Here is a 13,930-nt window from a genome sequence, read left to right on the forward strand (position 1 = left end):
CAAGGCGGCGGAGAGGCGGTTCTCTGGGAACTGACCGAACCTATGGCCATCTAGCTGCTGTGTAGTGGCCATAGGATTGTGCCCTTAATAAAGAAATGAGTGTAGAGAGGGAAAAAACGTTAGCAGCGAAGTAAGCCAGGAATGAAATACAAGAATCAGAAACTGATAATTATTTTATAGCTCAAATGTAAAAATAATTACAAAGGTGAAGGCTGATCCTCCTAGGATGCTCCACCATTGATCTTAAAGTGGCCATATTTGAATAGAGGAAATTCAGAGGGAAACTGTTGGTGAATTACAGTTATTCAGGAAATTCAATTGTATCAGCTCTGGCTTAAATCAAGGTACGTTTTTATCCCACTAGAGGTGTTAGATTACCAATGTCAGGATGTTTGCATTGTCATCAACACTGCATTGTAAACAGTTGTAAAACTAACTATAATATTTGAGCTGTAATGTAATTATCACAGTCTGTGGCAACATTCACATGGAAATGTAGGCAAGGATTCTGGAGAATCGTGGCTTGCCATGAATGAGATGTGTGCTGGTGCATGCAGCTCATTCACTCCTGCTTGGCTACTCCCACTGGTGTGAGCTGCTAAACAAATCAGCCATTGTTTGCTTAGCATGTTGTCCAAATCCGGGATCCTGGCTTGTTGCTCACTTTACAAGCCATAATTTATAAGCCACATACAAACCCTGGTTTATAATCCTAGTTTGTAGAGCAACAAGCCTGGATACTGGGTTTGGACAGCACACTAAACAAAACATTTCTCATTTGTTTAGCTGCTCATGTTAATATAGGATTCACCAGAATCCTGGTTTAGCATTCTGTGCGAATGTAGCCTGTGTTTCTTGCTTTTAATTTCCCGCTGACCTTGCTGCTAACATTGTTTTTTCTCTATACTTGTTTGTTATCCTGAGGTGGCAAGTATATAAACAATCTATGCATTTGATGAAGTGGACTCTGGTCCAGGAGAACTTCTGCCAAAATAAATGTGTTAGCCTTTAAGGTGCCATAATCTGTTGTACAGATAAGATCTAGTCTTGTATGGCAACAAAAAAGAATGTTAAAAAGAAAAGGAATACAAAACTCTTTCAGTCCTGGGCCCAGTGCTCTTCAACATTTTTATTAATGACTTGGAGGAGGAGGTGCAGGGAATGCTGATCAAATTTGCAGATGACACAAAATTGGGCGGGATAGCTAATACTTTGGAAGACAGAAACAAAATTCAAAGTGATCTGGATAGACTGGAGCGCTGGGCAGAAAACAACAGAATGACATTTAATAGGGATAAATGCCAAGTTCTGCATCTAGGAAAAAGAAACCAAATGCACAGTTACAAAATGGGGGATACGTGGCTCAACAACACTACAAGCGAGAAAGATCTTGGAATTGTTGTCGCTCACAAGCTGAATATGAGCCAACAATGTGATGTGGCTGCAAAAAAGGCAAATGCTCTTTTGGGCTGCATTAATAGAAGCATAGCTTCCAAATCCCAGGAAGTACTAGTTCCCCTCTACTCAGCACTGGTTAGGCCTCATCTGGAGTACTGTGTCCAGTTCTGGGCACCACACTTGAAGAAGGATGCAGACAAACTGGAGAGGGTTCAGAGGAGGGCAACAAAGATGATCAGAGGACTGGAAACAAAGCCCTATGAAGAGAGACTGCAAGAACTGGGCATGTTTAGCCTTGAGAAGAGAAGACTGAGGGGAGATATGATAGCACTCTTCAAGTACTGGAAAGGTTGTCACAGAGGAGAAGGCCAGGATCTCTTCTTGATCATCCCAGAGTGCAGGACATGGAATAATGGGCTCAAGTTACAGGAAGCCAGATTCCGGTTGAACATCAGGAAAAACGTCCTGACTGTTAGAGCAATACGACAATGGAACCAATGACCTAGGGAGGTGGTGGGCTCTCCCACACTGGAGGCGTTCAAGACAAGGCTGGACAGCCATCTGTCAGAGATGCTCTGACTTGGATTCCTGCATTGAGCAGGGAGTTGGATTCGATGGCCTTGTAGGCCCCTTCCAACCCTACTATTCTATGATTCTTTGATTCTATGATTCTTTTTACTGCTATTAATGTAAATTGTTTACACCTTTTAGAAGATGAAAGAACAAGAAAAGTGCATTGCAGAACAGTACAAAGAAATACTTGATCTGGGTCAGCAGCTGAGGCTAGAGCGTGAACAGATGAAACACATCCATGTGGACCTACTGGAGAGTCGCCGTCAACAGGCTCAAGCTCAGAGAGATGTGGATAGAATCTCTCTTGAACTGGAAGAAATGAACCATCTTACTCATGAAAAAGTAACCACAGTTTTTTTCAGAGTACTTTCATGTCAACGTAATTGGCCCGATACAGGACTGTTCCCGTGACCAATATAATGTGTATTTGGCAGTGGTAGCTTCCTTGCTTGAGTGGGGGCTCATTTGTGCCCCTGTATGGCAAGGAGGGAAAATGGAACCCCTAGCTAGTTTCATCATGCCTGACCTTGGGGGGTTCTTGGGCCTGGCTAGGCTATTTGTGGCATTGCTATGCCTCCTTTGCCATTATCAAAAAGTGGCAGGAGGCTTGTGAACAGTTTCCCTAGATGGACCATTGAAAAGACAGCTTCCTTTCAGTCCTGCCTGGGACTATAAAATGGGCTGAGGCTTGCATGCATCCTCACTGAACCTTCCCTCCCTCTGAGTGTGCTTTATTTATTTATTTAATTAAATTTATAATCCACCTTTCCACTAAAACAAGGCAGCTAACAATAAAATACAAATCAAATAGATATTAAAACAATAAAACTCATCAAATAAAAATGCATCCCAATTAAAATAACAAATATGAACACATCAATAAGAAGGAAAAACCACAGCACCCACTGGGTTAAAACCTACTTCAGCAGCATATTAGCTTAGATCAGGGGTGGGCAACATGTGGACCATGAGCCACGTGGGGCCCCTGCAGCCCCCCACCATACCCTCAAATTGTGTGTGTGTGTGTATGTGCATATACACACACACACACACACACAAAATGCAACACCGGTGCCAGATCAGACATCTCCAGGAATGGATGCCCTAGCCTTAGAGAGCAATCCTGTGCTTCTTAAACAGTGCCTGGGTGACATACGGTATTTCGGTTTCCTGGCTCCAAGCTCAGGGTCAGGAAACAGCGTTCCCCTCCCCCTTGCTGCCAGTGCAGAAAGAACTGCTGTGGCTGCTGCTACAACCTCACAAATGCAAGCTCATAGGGGTGAAAGGGGTTGTTCCTGGGGGCGGGGAGGGGACTGGGGATGTGGAGCTACAAGGTATTCCCAGCCTTCTTCCCCTCCCCCATTTTAGCCCACCTAGCTAAAATGCATTGAATACTTGTAAACCTCCAAGTTCGGAGGCTTACAAGTACCCAAGGTGCATCCCATAGGATTGCACCCTTAGCTGTGCAAATGCACTCCTTGCCACCGCCAAAACCTGGCCATCCAGGTTTGGGGCTGCATCCAGGAGTACACCCAGATTGCAATGTCCATCCAATGCAGGCTGAATCCCTATTCCCTGTTCTGCCTTTTGACTAACCAGAAGCACCTCTGTCTTGTCTGGATTACGCTTCAGTTTGCCCTCATCCATTTGGCACTATGACACATTATGGACTTCAGTTGGTCACCCACAATGGGATGAGGAAAGGATGCTTGTCAAGACCCCTGATTTTCATTTTATTTTCATTTTTGCTTTCCTCATAGCAACTTCATTTGGCTTGTTCCATCTTGCGGCAGTAAAATATTAAACTAACTGGTGTTGTAGGTGTCTCCTTATGAGGTCCAGGGGCTTTGAGTGGCACAGGGACTTTGGGCATCCCAGACCAGTATACTTTACTGAAACAGGGTTTGCTCGGGGAGAGAGCAAGGTCCCCCACTTTGTCCAGTACCTTTATTCTTCCCAGTCAGGCTGAGCCAGTCTATACCACCTCAGGCCCATATCCCTGGCCTTGTATGACAAACCTTCTGTATGATTAATAAAGCTGTGGTTTTTTACCCTGAAACCCATGGCTTGTTCTAGGGTTGCTGGGTGGTTTGCTAATTAGGTGGCTTGCTACTGGCACGTGCGGGGAGGGAAAATAAGCCACTGTGGCTTATTTTCCCTCAATGTTCGTGCAAACCCACCCAAAGAGTACCTGATAGCACACACGTGAAAATTACTTCATTTTTTTAAGGAAGATTTTTACTACTCTTTCTATTTCGCTACTTACTTACAGGATGTGCACTACACAAAATTTGTTGTAGTTCAACCCCAGTGAGCAGAATGAAAAAGATTCTTTCTTGTGGGGTGAGGCTGTTTTTTCTTAGTGGCTTACTAGCACTAAGACCTTCATCTTTAAGTAGGCATTTAACCTTTAATCTGTTGCTTTATTGATTTTGCTGAGGCTCCTCAATGTTTTTATATTTCTTTTATTGTTTTTAATGTTTAATATTGTGTTATCATTGTATTATTATTATTCATTTATTTTTGGTTATTTTGTTGTTGTTGTTTGATTTTATTATTGTTAACTGCTCCGAGGGCCTTTTCCAGTTGGGCAGTATACAAATCTAATAAATAAATTGCACCAGCCATGACTTGCAGTATCCTTCTTCCGATGAAATGGGAATGATCTGAGCTATTCAAAGGCTACCATTTCTCAGAAAAACCCTAGAAATACCGTTAGAAATATTAATTCCTTGAGTTTGGTCTAGAAAATTGGTGGCTGTTTTCAGTCTGTCATATGAATCCACTTGGAAAAGATACTGGGTAAACATTTACTATGAAATGCCCATGCTTTATAATAATAATTTTAAAATTTTGAGAATAAATATTTTTGTTTTTAATAAGCTAGTTGGGAAGAAATGCCATATACATAAAGAGATTATTGCATATTTGCTTTGTTTGTTTATTACATTTCTGTACCACCCAATAGCTGAAGCTCTCACGTTGCATATTGTCCTTTCAGGAAAGCCATGCAAATCATTTGGCAGAACAACTGGGGGCATCTCAGGCACGGGGAACCCAGTTAGAAGCAAGAATGGAAGCAGAGATTAAGAGGCTGTCTGCAGAAATACATTCGCTAAAGGAATCTTATATATCAGAGGTGAAACCAAAATTGCCTTTTCCAATTTGTATTGCATTGTTATGTGTATGAGAACTGAACAATTCCTGTTTTTCTTGGGGCTTTAAAGATCATTATTGCCTTTAGCACTGCAAACAGGTGAGAAATGCTTTAAGATCATTCATCCTCCCTTCCCAGAATTTAAACACAGCTTAAACAACAAAATTTAAATACGTCTCCCCTTCTTTTTCAAATGCCAATCTCTCAATTTTGCTGGTATATTTTCTGAATACCCCTGAATAGCAGCACTGCTAACAAGATGTCTGCCATTTTTTCATTAAGAAAAGGTTTGAGCTCCACATGGAGCAATCTTTACATTATTTCCGAAAGCATATGAAGGAAGTTGTTAAATTAATACTGAAGTTAACATTTTAATGCTAAATTAAATTTGTTATAAATTAACATTTTAGGAAGTTACCAAATTGACATTAGCAGACAAACTGCAAAGGCATAACACTTGATTGTTCAGCTAATAAAGTCATTCTAACAGAGAATTCCATAATCTAAATCTCATTCGTTGGGGCTTTAGCAGTAATAAGGCTATTGGTGCCATGGCTGAATTACCAGAATGAGCCTTGTTTCAAATACGAAATAACAGTTAATTATATGATTTCTCAACTTATCTGAAATCTTCAGAAACTCTCACATGAAACACAGCAGACAAAATGGAAGCAGTCGATATTGAAATCTCATCAGGTTAATGGACAACTGCAGCAGCTAAAGCAGGAGCTGGACAATGCTCAAAGCACTGTCCAAAATCTACAACAACAGCTTCAGTCAAGAAATGAGATGATTCAAGCAGCAAATGAAGCTCTGCTTCTCAAAGTGAGTTAACACAGCAATATTTTATCTGACACAAGGCCGTGTGGCTTAAAATCCCTTCTACAAGGAGAATTTACTAAAGTATCCAACTATTAACAAAGAAAAGAACCTAAATTACACATATATATCTGTGATACTAGTTTAGGTCCTAACTAGATGTTTCCCACATATTTCCAGTCATATCTAAAATACAAACCATGTGGCTTGATCGTGTTTGGTGTTTCTCTGCCCTTTGCAAGTGTCATCCAATCAAGTGGAGCAGGGACATGCAAAAAACTATGTCACTGAATGTGGTCTGTACATTTATATTGGAAGTATAATGTGATAAACTACTCTTAAGTGGCATTTTATCTCTAATTCTAGGTTTTCTGAATATTGTGGTAACCATTGTACTCCTAGCCCAATTCCTCCCCTGCCCCCAGCTTTCCAGTTGGATCCTTTGAGCTGCAAGAGAAAGCGAAGGCCCCCTCACAGTTTAAAGGACCGTGGAGGCAGAGGGGCCTTGGCCTTGAGGGACATGCATCCTCAGAGGCCAGTTCTTCCCCTCTTCCTTTGACACTTTTTCACTGTGAACTTCATTGGTTCACTCTATATAGGCATTGTGACTTTGCCAGTTTTCATCTACATAAGAATAGTCATATTCTTTTCCAGTCCCCTCTCACTTCACACAGTAGTTGTTGTCAACAGAATATAATCTAATGGCTATTAAAGTATTACATTGTGGTTGTTTTTTTATTGCACTATAGGAATCTGAAGTAACAAGATTACAAACTAGAATTGCAGGTCATGAAAGAACACGAGGCATCAAGCAACTATCAGGTCCACAAAACCTATCTACGTGTCAGTGGTTTGATCAAAAACTGGACTTTGCCGAGCAGTCTCAGATTTCCTACTCTACTCACAGAAAATTACGTCGCTCTACAAGTGCTAATGATCTGACTGTTAAAGATGCAGGGAATTTATTAGATCTGAAAGAGATATTTACATTAGATTCTTCAGTGACTTGTGAGAAGCTAAAAGATGTAACTCACGCTTCACACAAAAGTCTGAATGAATCTTCCTTTGATCCCTTGACACACAATGTAGATGAAGATTCGACTTGTGACAGTAATGATTTCCAGACCCTTAGTGGCATGCTAAAATATATCAACAACGAGATGAAGAATTCTGAAAATTCTTCCCTATAATGTTCATCTGCTGCAAAGGAAAATCAAGTATGTACTCTTGTACTATTTTTTAGATACTTAGGTATTTTTTTAGATAAAAACACATAGACTACTACAGTGCCCTCTACGTGGAGCTACCAGTGAAGAGTTTCCAAAAGCTTCCATTGGTGTAAAATGCAGCAGCTAGCTGGTAACTGGTGCACAGAATTGAGGCCGCATTACACCTGTTCTGGAAGACTTGCACTGGTTGCCAGTTGTTTTCCAGGCTCAATTTAAAGTGTTATAGGGCACAATCCTATGTGGATTCCAGCCTCCGAACTTGGAGGCTGCTGAGTATCCAATGCAAAGCGGCAGGTCAGTGGAGGCAATCTTGGCCTCTGTGCTCCAGCCGCCCTGCATTTTTGCTAGTGGCAGTACCTCAGAGCGGGAGGGAAGGAGGCTGGGGTGGCCATTAGGATATGTCATATTGCAGTAGCCCCAGTCCCCTCCCCACCCCTGGGAACACTCCTTTTTCCCCACCTTTGTGCTCCATTTTCCAAGAGCGAAGAGATAGCTGGCATGGTTCTCTCCATGCCAGCTACAAGGGGGAGGATCTCTTGCTTTATGATTTTCACCCTATGGCGCAAACATGGCTACTAAGATATATTAATTACTGAATCTCCAGGATAAATGTTACAAATCTATCAAGTGTTCATCTCACTGAGGTCATATATGTATCAGATACAAAATATTCACTTTTTAAAAGGATGCAAACTCAGTCTTTTATTTTTTTTTTAAGTTAACAGCATGACCCTATGCATGTTAACTCAGAAGTAAGATCCCCGTGTTCAGTGGAACTTACTTCCAGGTAAGTGCATAGGATTGCAGCCTAAATATGAAGGTTCTCATTTTAATAGGTCTAACTCTGCTCTCAGTCCTACCAGAGCGCTGCTCAAATAATTTGGTTAATCCTTCAGGGCTAGTTTTAGCTGGTTGTCATTTTATTTATTTATATTATCCATAAGGCACTATTTGAGAATAGTGCCTTATGGATAATATACTTTGAAGTTATTAATAGATCAGTGTGTTTTTGCTTTTACTTCTGATTTGTTTTGGTGGGGGAGGCTGAATACCTGGTGAAATATCACTGGGAAGATAGCTAACCAATGAAGATGTAAGCCAGTTACCACAATCTCTTTGGAACTTTATGACTGGGAAACAGAGAGGTCCATTTGCCCATGCAAAAGTGCTTCCATGCACACATGGGGTGGAGAAATTGCTGGATTCCCCCCCCCCTTCCACCAATAGCCCTTTGCACCTGATAGAATGTTGCTCTTACAGCCTTTTGACATTGGGGGCCATAAGATTGCCATTGGAAGGAAGGCTGCAGGCCCCATGGAAGACTGCATGTGGTGCTTTGGATCCTGGCCTATTTTTTTAAGCAATTTCAGATTCTTTCTTCTAAATTATATATTTTCCAGCATGATCCTAATACCTACTGTACTAGTGGATGAATGCTGTGAGCATACAGTGATTCCATGGGAGTGCAAACAATCTGCAGAGCATGGTAGTGGGTCTGAAATTCAGCTTCCTGAGAACCTTGGCTTTCATTTAAAACAATGAACACATTTCCAGCCCTTCCAGTTAAAGATATTCTGAGAGTGTGTGAGCAATGCCTGCTGAAATCTCAAAAAATAGAGAAGTTACTAAAGTGAGATTTCTAAGAGTTGGTGGTAGCGTTCCAGTGCTCTGCACAGTTCCTGCCCCATTCCCATGACTGGCAAAGCAAAATAGATTATGCAAAATAGTAAAAACAGAATAAATTTTAGTAAATAAGCGAAAGTGCATATTTTCTCTTACTTTCCATACTTTATACAGCTCACAGCTATATTGCACTTCTATGATATGCTGTTGTTTCAGGCAGATTTTTGAATTTAGATTTTATTTATATTTTAAGTATAAACTGCCATTCAGGGCACTTGCTCTCAGAAGATGGTATACAAAATAGTTAGACAACAAATATAAAAATATTTTTAAATAATCAGATTAAAATTTGATTTGGAGAAGCCACATTACATCACTTAGAATGAGCATGCCCCCCCCCCTCAAAATCTCCTGAGGGTTGGGCAGATTTTTGGTAGGTGGGGGGATGCAGGAGAAAGTCCTGTCACATGAGTGGACATCTGCCCTAAATACCCCTTCTCAGGAGTAGCTGCGCCCTAGAAAACCGTAGGCATATTTGCGATTTAAGATACTGATACCCAGTTTGAGGTCTGTCAATCTTTCTGCTTTAATATCATTTTCTAAGAAAAATGTTGAGGGGGAAAACAGAAAAGGAAAACACTGCATGTCCAATAATACACTTTAAGATGCAATCATATGCATATTTAGACAGAAGAAAAGTCCTACAACTCCCAACATTCCCCAGCCAGCCATGGAGTTGGAGGAATTTTTTCTGTCTAAACATGCATAGTTTGTACTTCTATACAACTATTCAGAGCAGCATTGTCAAAAACAAAAATAGCTGTAATGATAGCTAACCTCCGATAGGAGATGGCACCTTAAGAGGAAGATGCATAGGATTGCATCTTAAAGTGTATTATTTTAAAGTATAAAGTATATTTAAAGTGTGGACAAGGATAACGAGCCTCATTATTAATGAAGGCTTTAACTGGCAAATATGTCCATTTCAGGAACAAAGATTGTGAAGAAACAGCATGCTGGCAAGCAGTCAACAAAAGATGGATTTGTTGGCACAGCGTCATGTTTATGAGGACATTTTATAGAAACCGTATATATAGTTGAGATATTTATATTGACTCATAATCCCTGTCTTATTTTTCCAATTCTATTTTTATGATGATTGCTTTAAAGTAATTTGTACAGTGATTATGTTATACTCTGTTACGTTGACTCTTAAAGAGAAATCGAAAGGGCCTGGATTTTTAAATGTTTTCCTGATACTTTGATATTTCAACTAAACATATTACTGGATTAATAAACAAACAATGCAAACTGTGTTGCTCATTTCCCCCCTCCCCTTTATAACAAAATGCATGTCATGATAGCAGATGGGGTGTGTGTGTGTAGTGCAGAGTTCAGGCTTGCATGTTACAAGGACACCAAAAAGGGCAATTAGGCAGTGCATTTCTGGGCCACGCACAAAGGTACACTGCTATCCCTCACTCCATCCCTTGGGATTGGTGTCAGTGGGGACTGGGCTTCCCAGTGTCACCGATTTTTCTCTCTCTGTCTCCCCAGGTATATTACTTGACTTTTCCCAAGGTGATTGAATAACAACCATTCATATGTATGAGGGGAAGTAATATAATGCACTCCATTAGGATTCCATTAGGTGGCACTAGGTCTGCCCTCAGTGATCCAGCCATTGTGCACCAACTTTACTCCCACCTGTACACATTTGTCCCGGGTTCTGTTTCTTGATCATGCTAGAGTGTGGTGGGACGGTGAAAGACTGGGAACAGAACATTGGGTACTAGCTTTCCAGAAACAGAGTGAGTACTTAACAGAGGTATGTAGGATTGCTTAAGAAACAATTGGAATGATTCCTGTGACTGTCATCGCTTGGAGTCTCTAAGGTCTTGGTACCACTCCTCTAAAGTTTTCATGTATTTTGGAAACATGCAGTACTCTTGACGACAGATGGATGTTGGATGCAACTTCCTCCTCCAAATAAGTTGGAGGCGCACTTGCTTTCAGCCAGGGGCAGTGCCAGGCTTGATTGGGGCTGTGGAAAAGGTGTCCTCCACTGAGCATACCCAGGGTGAAGAATCAAATAGATGGCAGTGCTGAACATGGCACAGCTCCAGCTTCCTGGTACATCTTTAGCCCAGTGCTGTAAAGAGAAGTACTGGGTGAGGCAACCACAGCTGCTGCCACTCCCAACTTTACAGCTCTGGCCCATTTTTTAAAAAAGTGGAAAACATTTTTAAAGGGTATTGGCATTAGCTACAGTGGGTTCTGCTTTTTAGGTTCCTTAAGCAAGGGACCCTCAGATGGCCCCCTCCCTCAGTGAGTCTACCTGCTCACTGCCATTGCCCCTCCTCTGTCACATTATTGCTACCACTTGTTTGCTCGACAGGCAGAGAGCCAGTGAGCAAGTGAGCAGTGGCTTCTACTGCTCACCACCACCACTGTTGTCTGGGCCAGAGCAAGAGGCAGGTTGCAGTGGTGAAGAGGAGTAGCAAGTCCAGGAGGCTCTTGTCTGTGGGCCCCTGCTGGGGTATGGGCCCTCAGCAGGTGCCCTACCATGTCTACCCTTGATGCTGGCCCTGATTTCAGCCAGTTTATTCCCACTGGAAGGTAATTGAATTTTAAATTGGGTTAAATAAATTATTCATTGAGTTCACAGACTGCAACATCAACAATTTACTTGCTTTATAAATGTGTTGAGGAGACCCTTCTTCCCCCACCCCACAGCCTAACCCAGATACCCCACACTACAGAAATAACAAGCGGTCAGGTGTCCTTCCTGACAGTGGGATGGGGGTGGGAGTTGTGTGAACACTCCCAGCATGATATAATCTTCTGCATCTTAATGACATACATACATATATATGAATGTTCAATCAGAAAAATAGTGTGTGTTCTTTCACATCTCCTAGTTTTAGATGTATGAACTGGAGTATGATTACCTGGCAAACTTCTTATGCAGCAGTCTCAAAGCCAGTTCCTCTTTCAAGCAGCATACCCCTTGTGGAGAAATTTCTAAGTTGGCCTTGTGAGGTATACAAAATGTATTATCTGAACAAGTAGCCACCTGCATTATATTCGACAAGGGAAACTATCTGGCTGTTTTAGCTTATATGAACCAATAATGTTTTTCCAACAATCAATAAAGCACTTAATATTTTATAATTTGTTGTTGTTCAGTCGTTAAGTCATGTCCGACTCTTCGTGACCCCATGGACCATAGCACGCCAGGCCTTCCTGTCCTCCGCTCTCTCCCGGAATGTGCTCAAGTTCATATTCATTGCATCGGTGATGCTATCTAGCCATCTCATCCTCTGCCGTCCCCTTCTCCTTTTGCCTTCAGTCTTTCCCAGCATCGGGGTCTTTTCCAGAGAGTTTTCTCTTCGCATTAGGTGGCCAAAATATTTGAGCTTCAGCTTCAGTATCTGTCCTTCCAATGAGCAGTCAGGGCTGATTTCCTTTAGGATTGACTGATTTCACCTTGCAGTCCAGGGTACTCGTAAGAGTCTTCTCCAGCACCACAGTTCGAAAGCATCAGTTCTTCGGCGCTCAGCCTTCCTTATAGTCCAGCTCTCACAGCCATACATTACTACTGGGAAAACCATAGCTTTGATTAGACGGACCTTTGTCAGCAAGGTGATGTCTCTGCTTCTTACTATGCTGTCTAGGTTGGCCATAGCTTTCCTCCCAAGGAGCAAGCGTCTTTTAATTTCATGGCTATAGTCACCGTCTGTGGTGATCTTGGAGCCCAAGAAAATAAAATCTGTCACTGCTTCCATTTCTTCCCCTTCTATATGCCAGGAAGTGAGGGGGCCAGATGCCAAGATCTTCGTTAATGTTGAGTTTCAAACCAGCTTTTGCACTCTCCACTTTCACCCTCAACAAGAGGTTCTTTAGATCCTCTTCGCTTTCTGCCATTGGGGTGGTATCGTCTGCGTATCTGAGGCTGTTGATAATTCTCCCGGCAGTCTTAATTCCGACCTGTGATTCATCCAACCTGGCGTTTCTCATGATGTACTCTGCATATAAGTTAAATAAGCAAGGTGACAATATACAGCCTTGTCGTACTCCTTTCCCAATTTTGAACCAATCGGTTGTTCCATGTCTGGTTCTTACTATTGCTTCTTGACCCTCGTACAGGTTTCTCAGGAGACAGGTAAAGTGGTCTGGTACTCCCATCTCTTTAAGAATTTGCCGCAGTTTGTTGTGATCCACACAATCAAAGGCTTTAGCGTAGTCAATGAAGCAGAAATAGACGTTTTTCTGGAATTCTCTTGCTTTCTCCATGATCCAGCGAATGTTGGCGATTTGATCTCTAGTTCCTCTGCCTCTTCAGAACCCAGCTTGTACTTCTGGTAGTTCTCGGTTCACATGCTGCTGAAGCCTAGCTTGTAGGATTTTGAGCATCACCTTGCTGGCATGTGAAATGAGCGCAATTGTACAGTAGTTTGAACACTCTTTGGCATTGCCCTTCTTTGGAATTGGTTTGACCACCTCCAGTTTACCTAGATTCATTGATCTTACATTCCAAGTTCCTAAACAATATTGTTCTTTACAGCATCGGATTTTCTTTTCACCACCAGACACATCCACGAATATTTTATAATGCATTTTCATAAATATGCACTTGAACAGCTGAACACTGTTATTAAAATAGTAATTTACTATATAAGCAAAATGCTTCTGATCCTTTCTTAAGTAAAAGGGTTAGATCCAGATTTAGGAACGTGCAATTGGACTGGTAGAAATGGACTTCCCACCTTCTGTTGGCAGCCTCTCTCGCACCCCCCCAAAGTGCTATATAGAGGTTTGGGGGACCTTGCAGAATGAGGTTTGCTGTGGAGTAGGCAAAGAGGGATCCCCACAAATCAAGCTGAGGCACCTTCTGCAAGCAGAGCCTTGACCAGCTATGTAGCATTTCCAGGAGACTGAATGTCTCCAGTGGGGAAGTCCACTTTCCGACAACCCAGCTGTATGCGCCTGTAAATAATTTTCACTAAAGAGATCTTTAGTGGGTATAGAATACTGTACCAACTAAAACTTTATGTTCTTCCAGTGGTTCTGAACAGGCTGAAAGCAAGTACTCCTGTAATTTACAGGGGGGTTAGCAGGGTTGGGCCTC

General features: G+C 41.8%; 1 protein-coding gene across 8 annotated transcripts in view; it reads left to right on the forward strand.

Moving 5' to 3' along the window:
* CCDC18 (coiled-coil domain containing 18) overlaps positions 1-11,970 on the forward strand; it is a 43,451-nt gene extending 31,481 nt beyond the window's left edge. For 6 of the 8 annotated variants that reach the window (XM_084851778.1, XM_084851776.1, XM_084851781.1 and 3 more), the window contains 5 exons: positions 2,110-2,313; positions 4,973-5,110; positions 5,765-5,953; positions 6,697-7,164; positions 9,789-11,970. In XM_084851778.1, coding sequence (XP_084707904.1) covers positions 2,110-2,313; positions 4,973-5,110; positions 5,765-5,953; positions 6,697-7,137 — 972 coding nt within the window. In that variant the 3' untranslated portion in view covers positions 7,138-7,164; positions 9,789-11,970. Of the gene's footprint in view, positions 1-2,109; positions 2,314-4,972; positions 5,111-5,764; positions 5,954-6,696; positions 7,231-9,788 lie in introns of those variants that run through there. The other 2 variants (XM_084851782.1, XM_084851777.1) reach the window with 2 other exon arrangements.
* Positions 11,971-13,930: the final 1,960 nt, after the last annotated feature.

Source organism: Heloderma suspectum, chromosome 4, assembly GCF_057233095.1.
Source record: "Heloderma suspectum isolate Gila_16-S chromosome 4, 16-S_ref, whole genome shotgun sequence".
Taxonomy (NCBI): Eukaryota; Metazoa; Chordata; class Lepidosauria; order Squamata; family Helodermatidae; genus Heloderma; species Heloderma suspectum.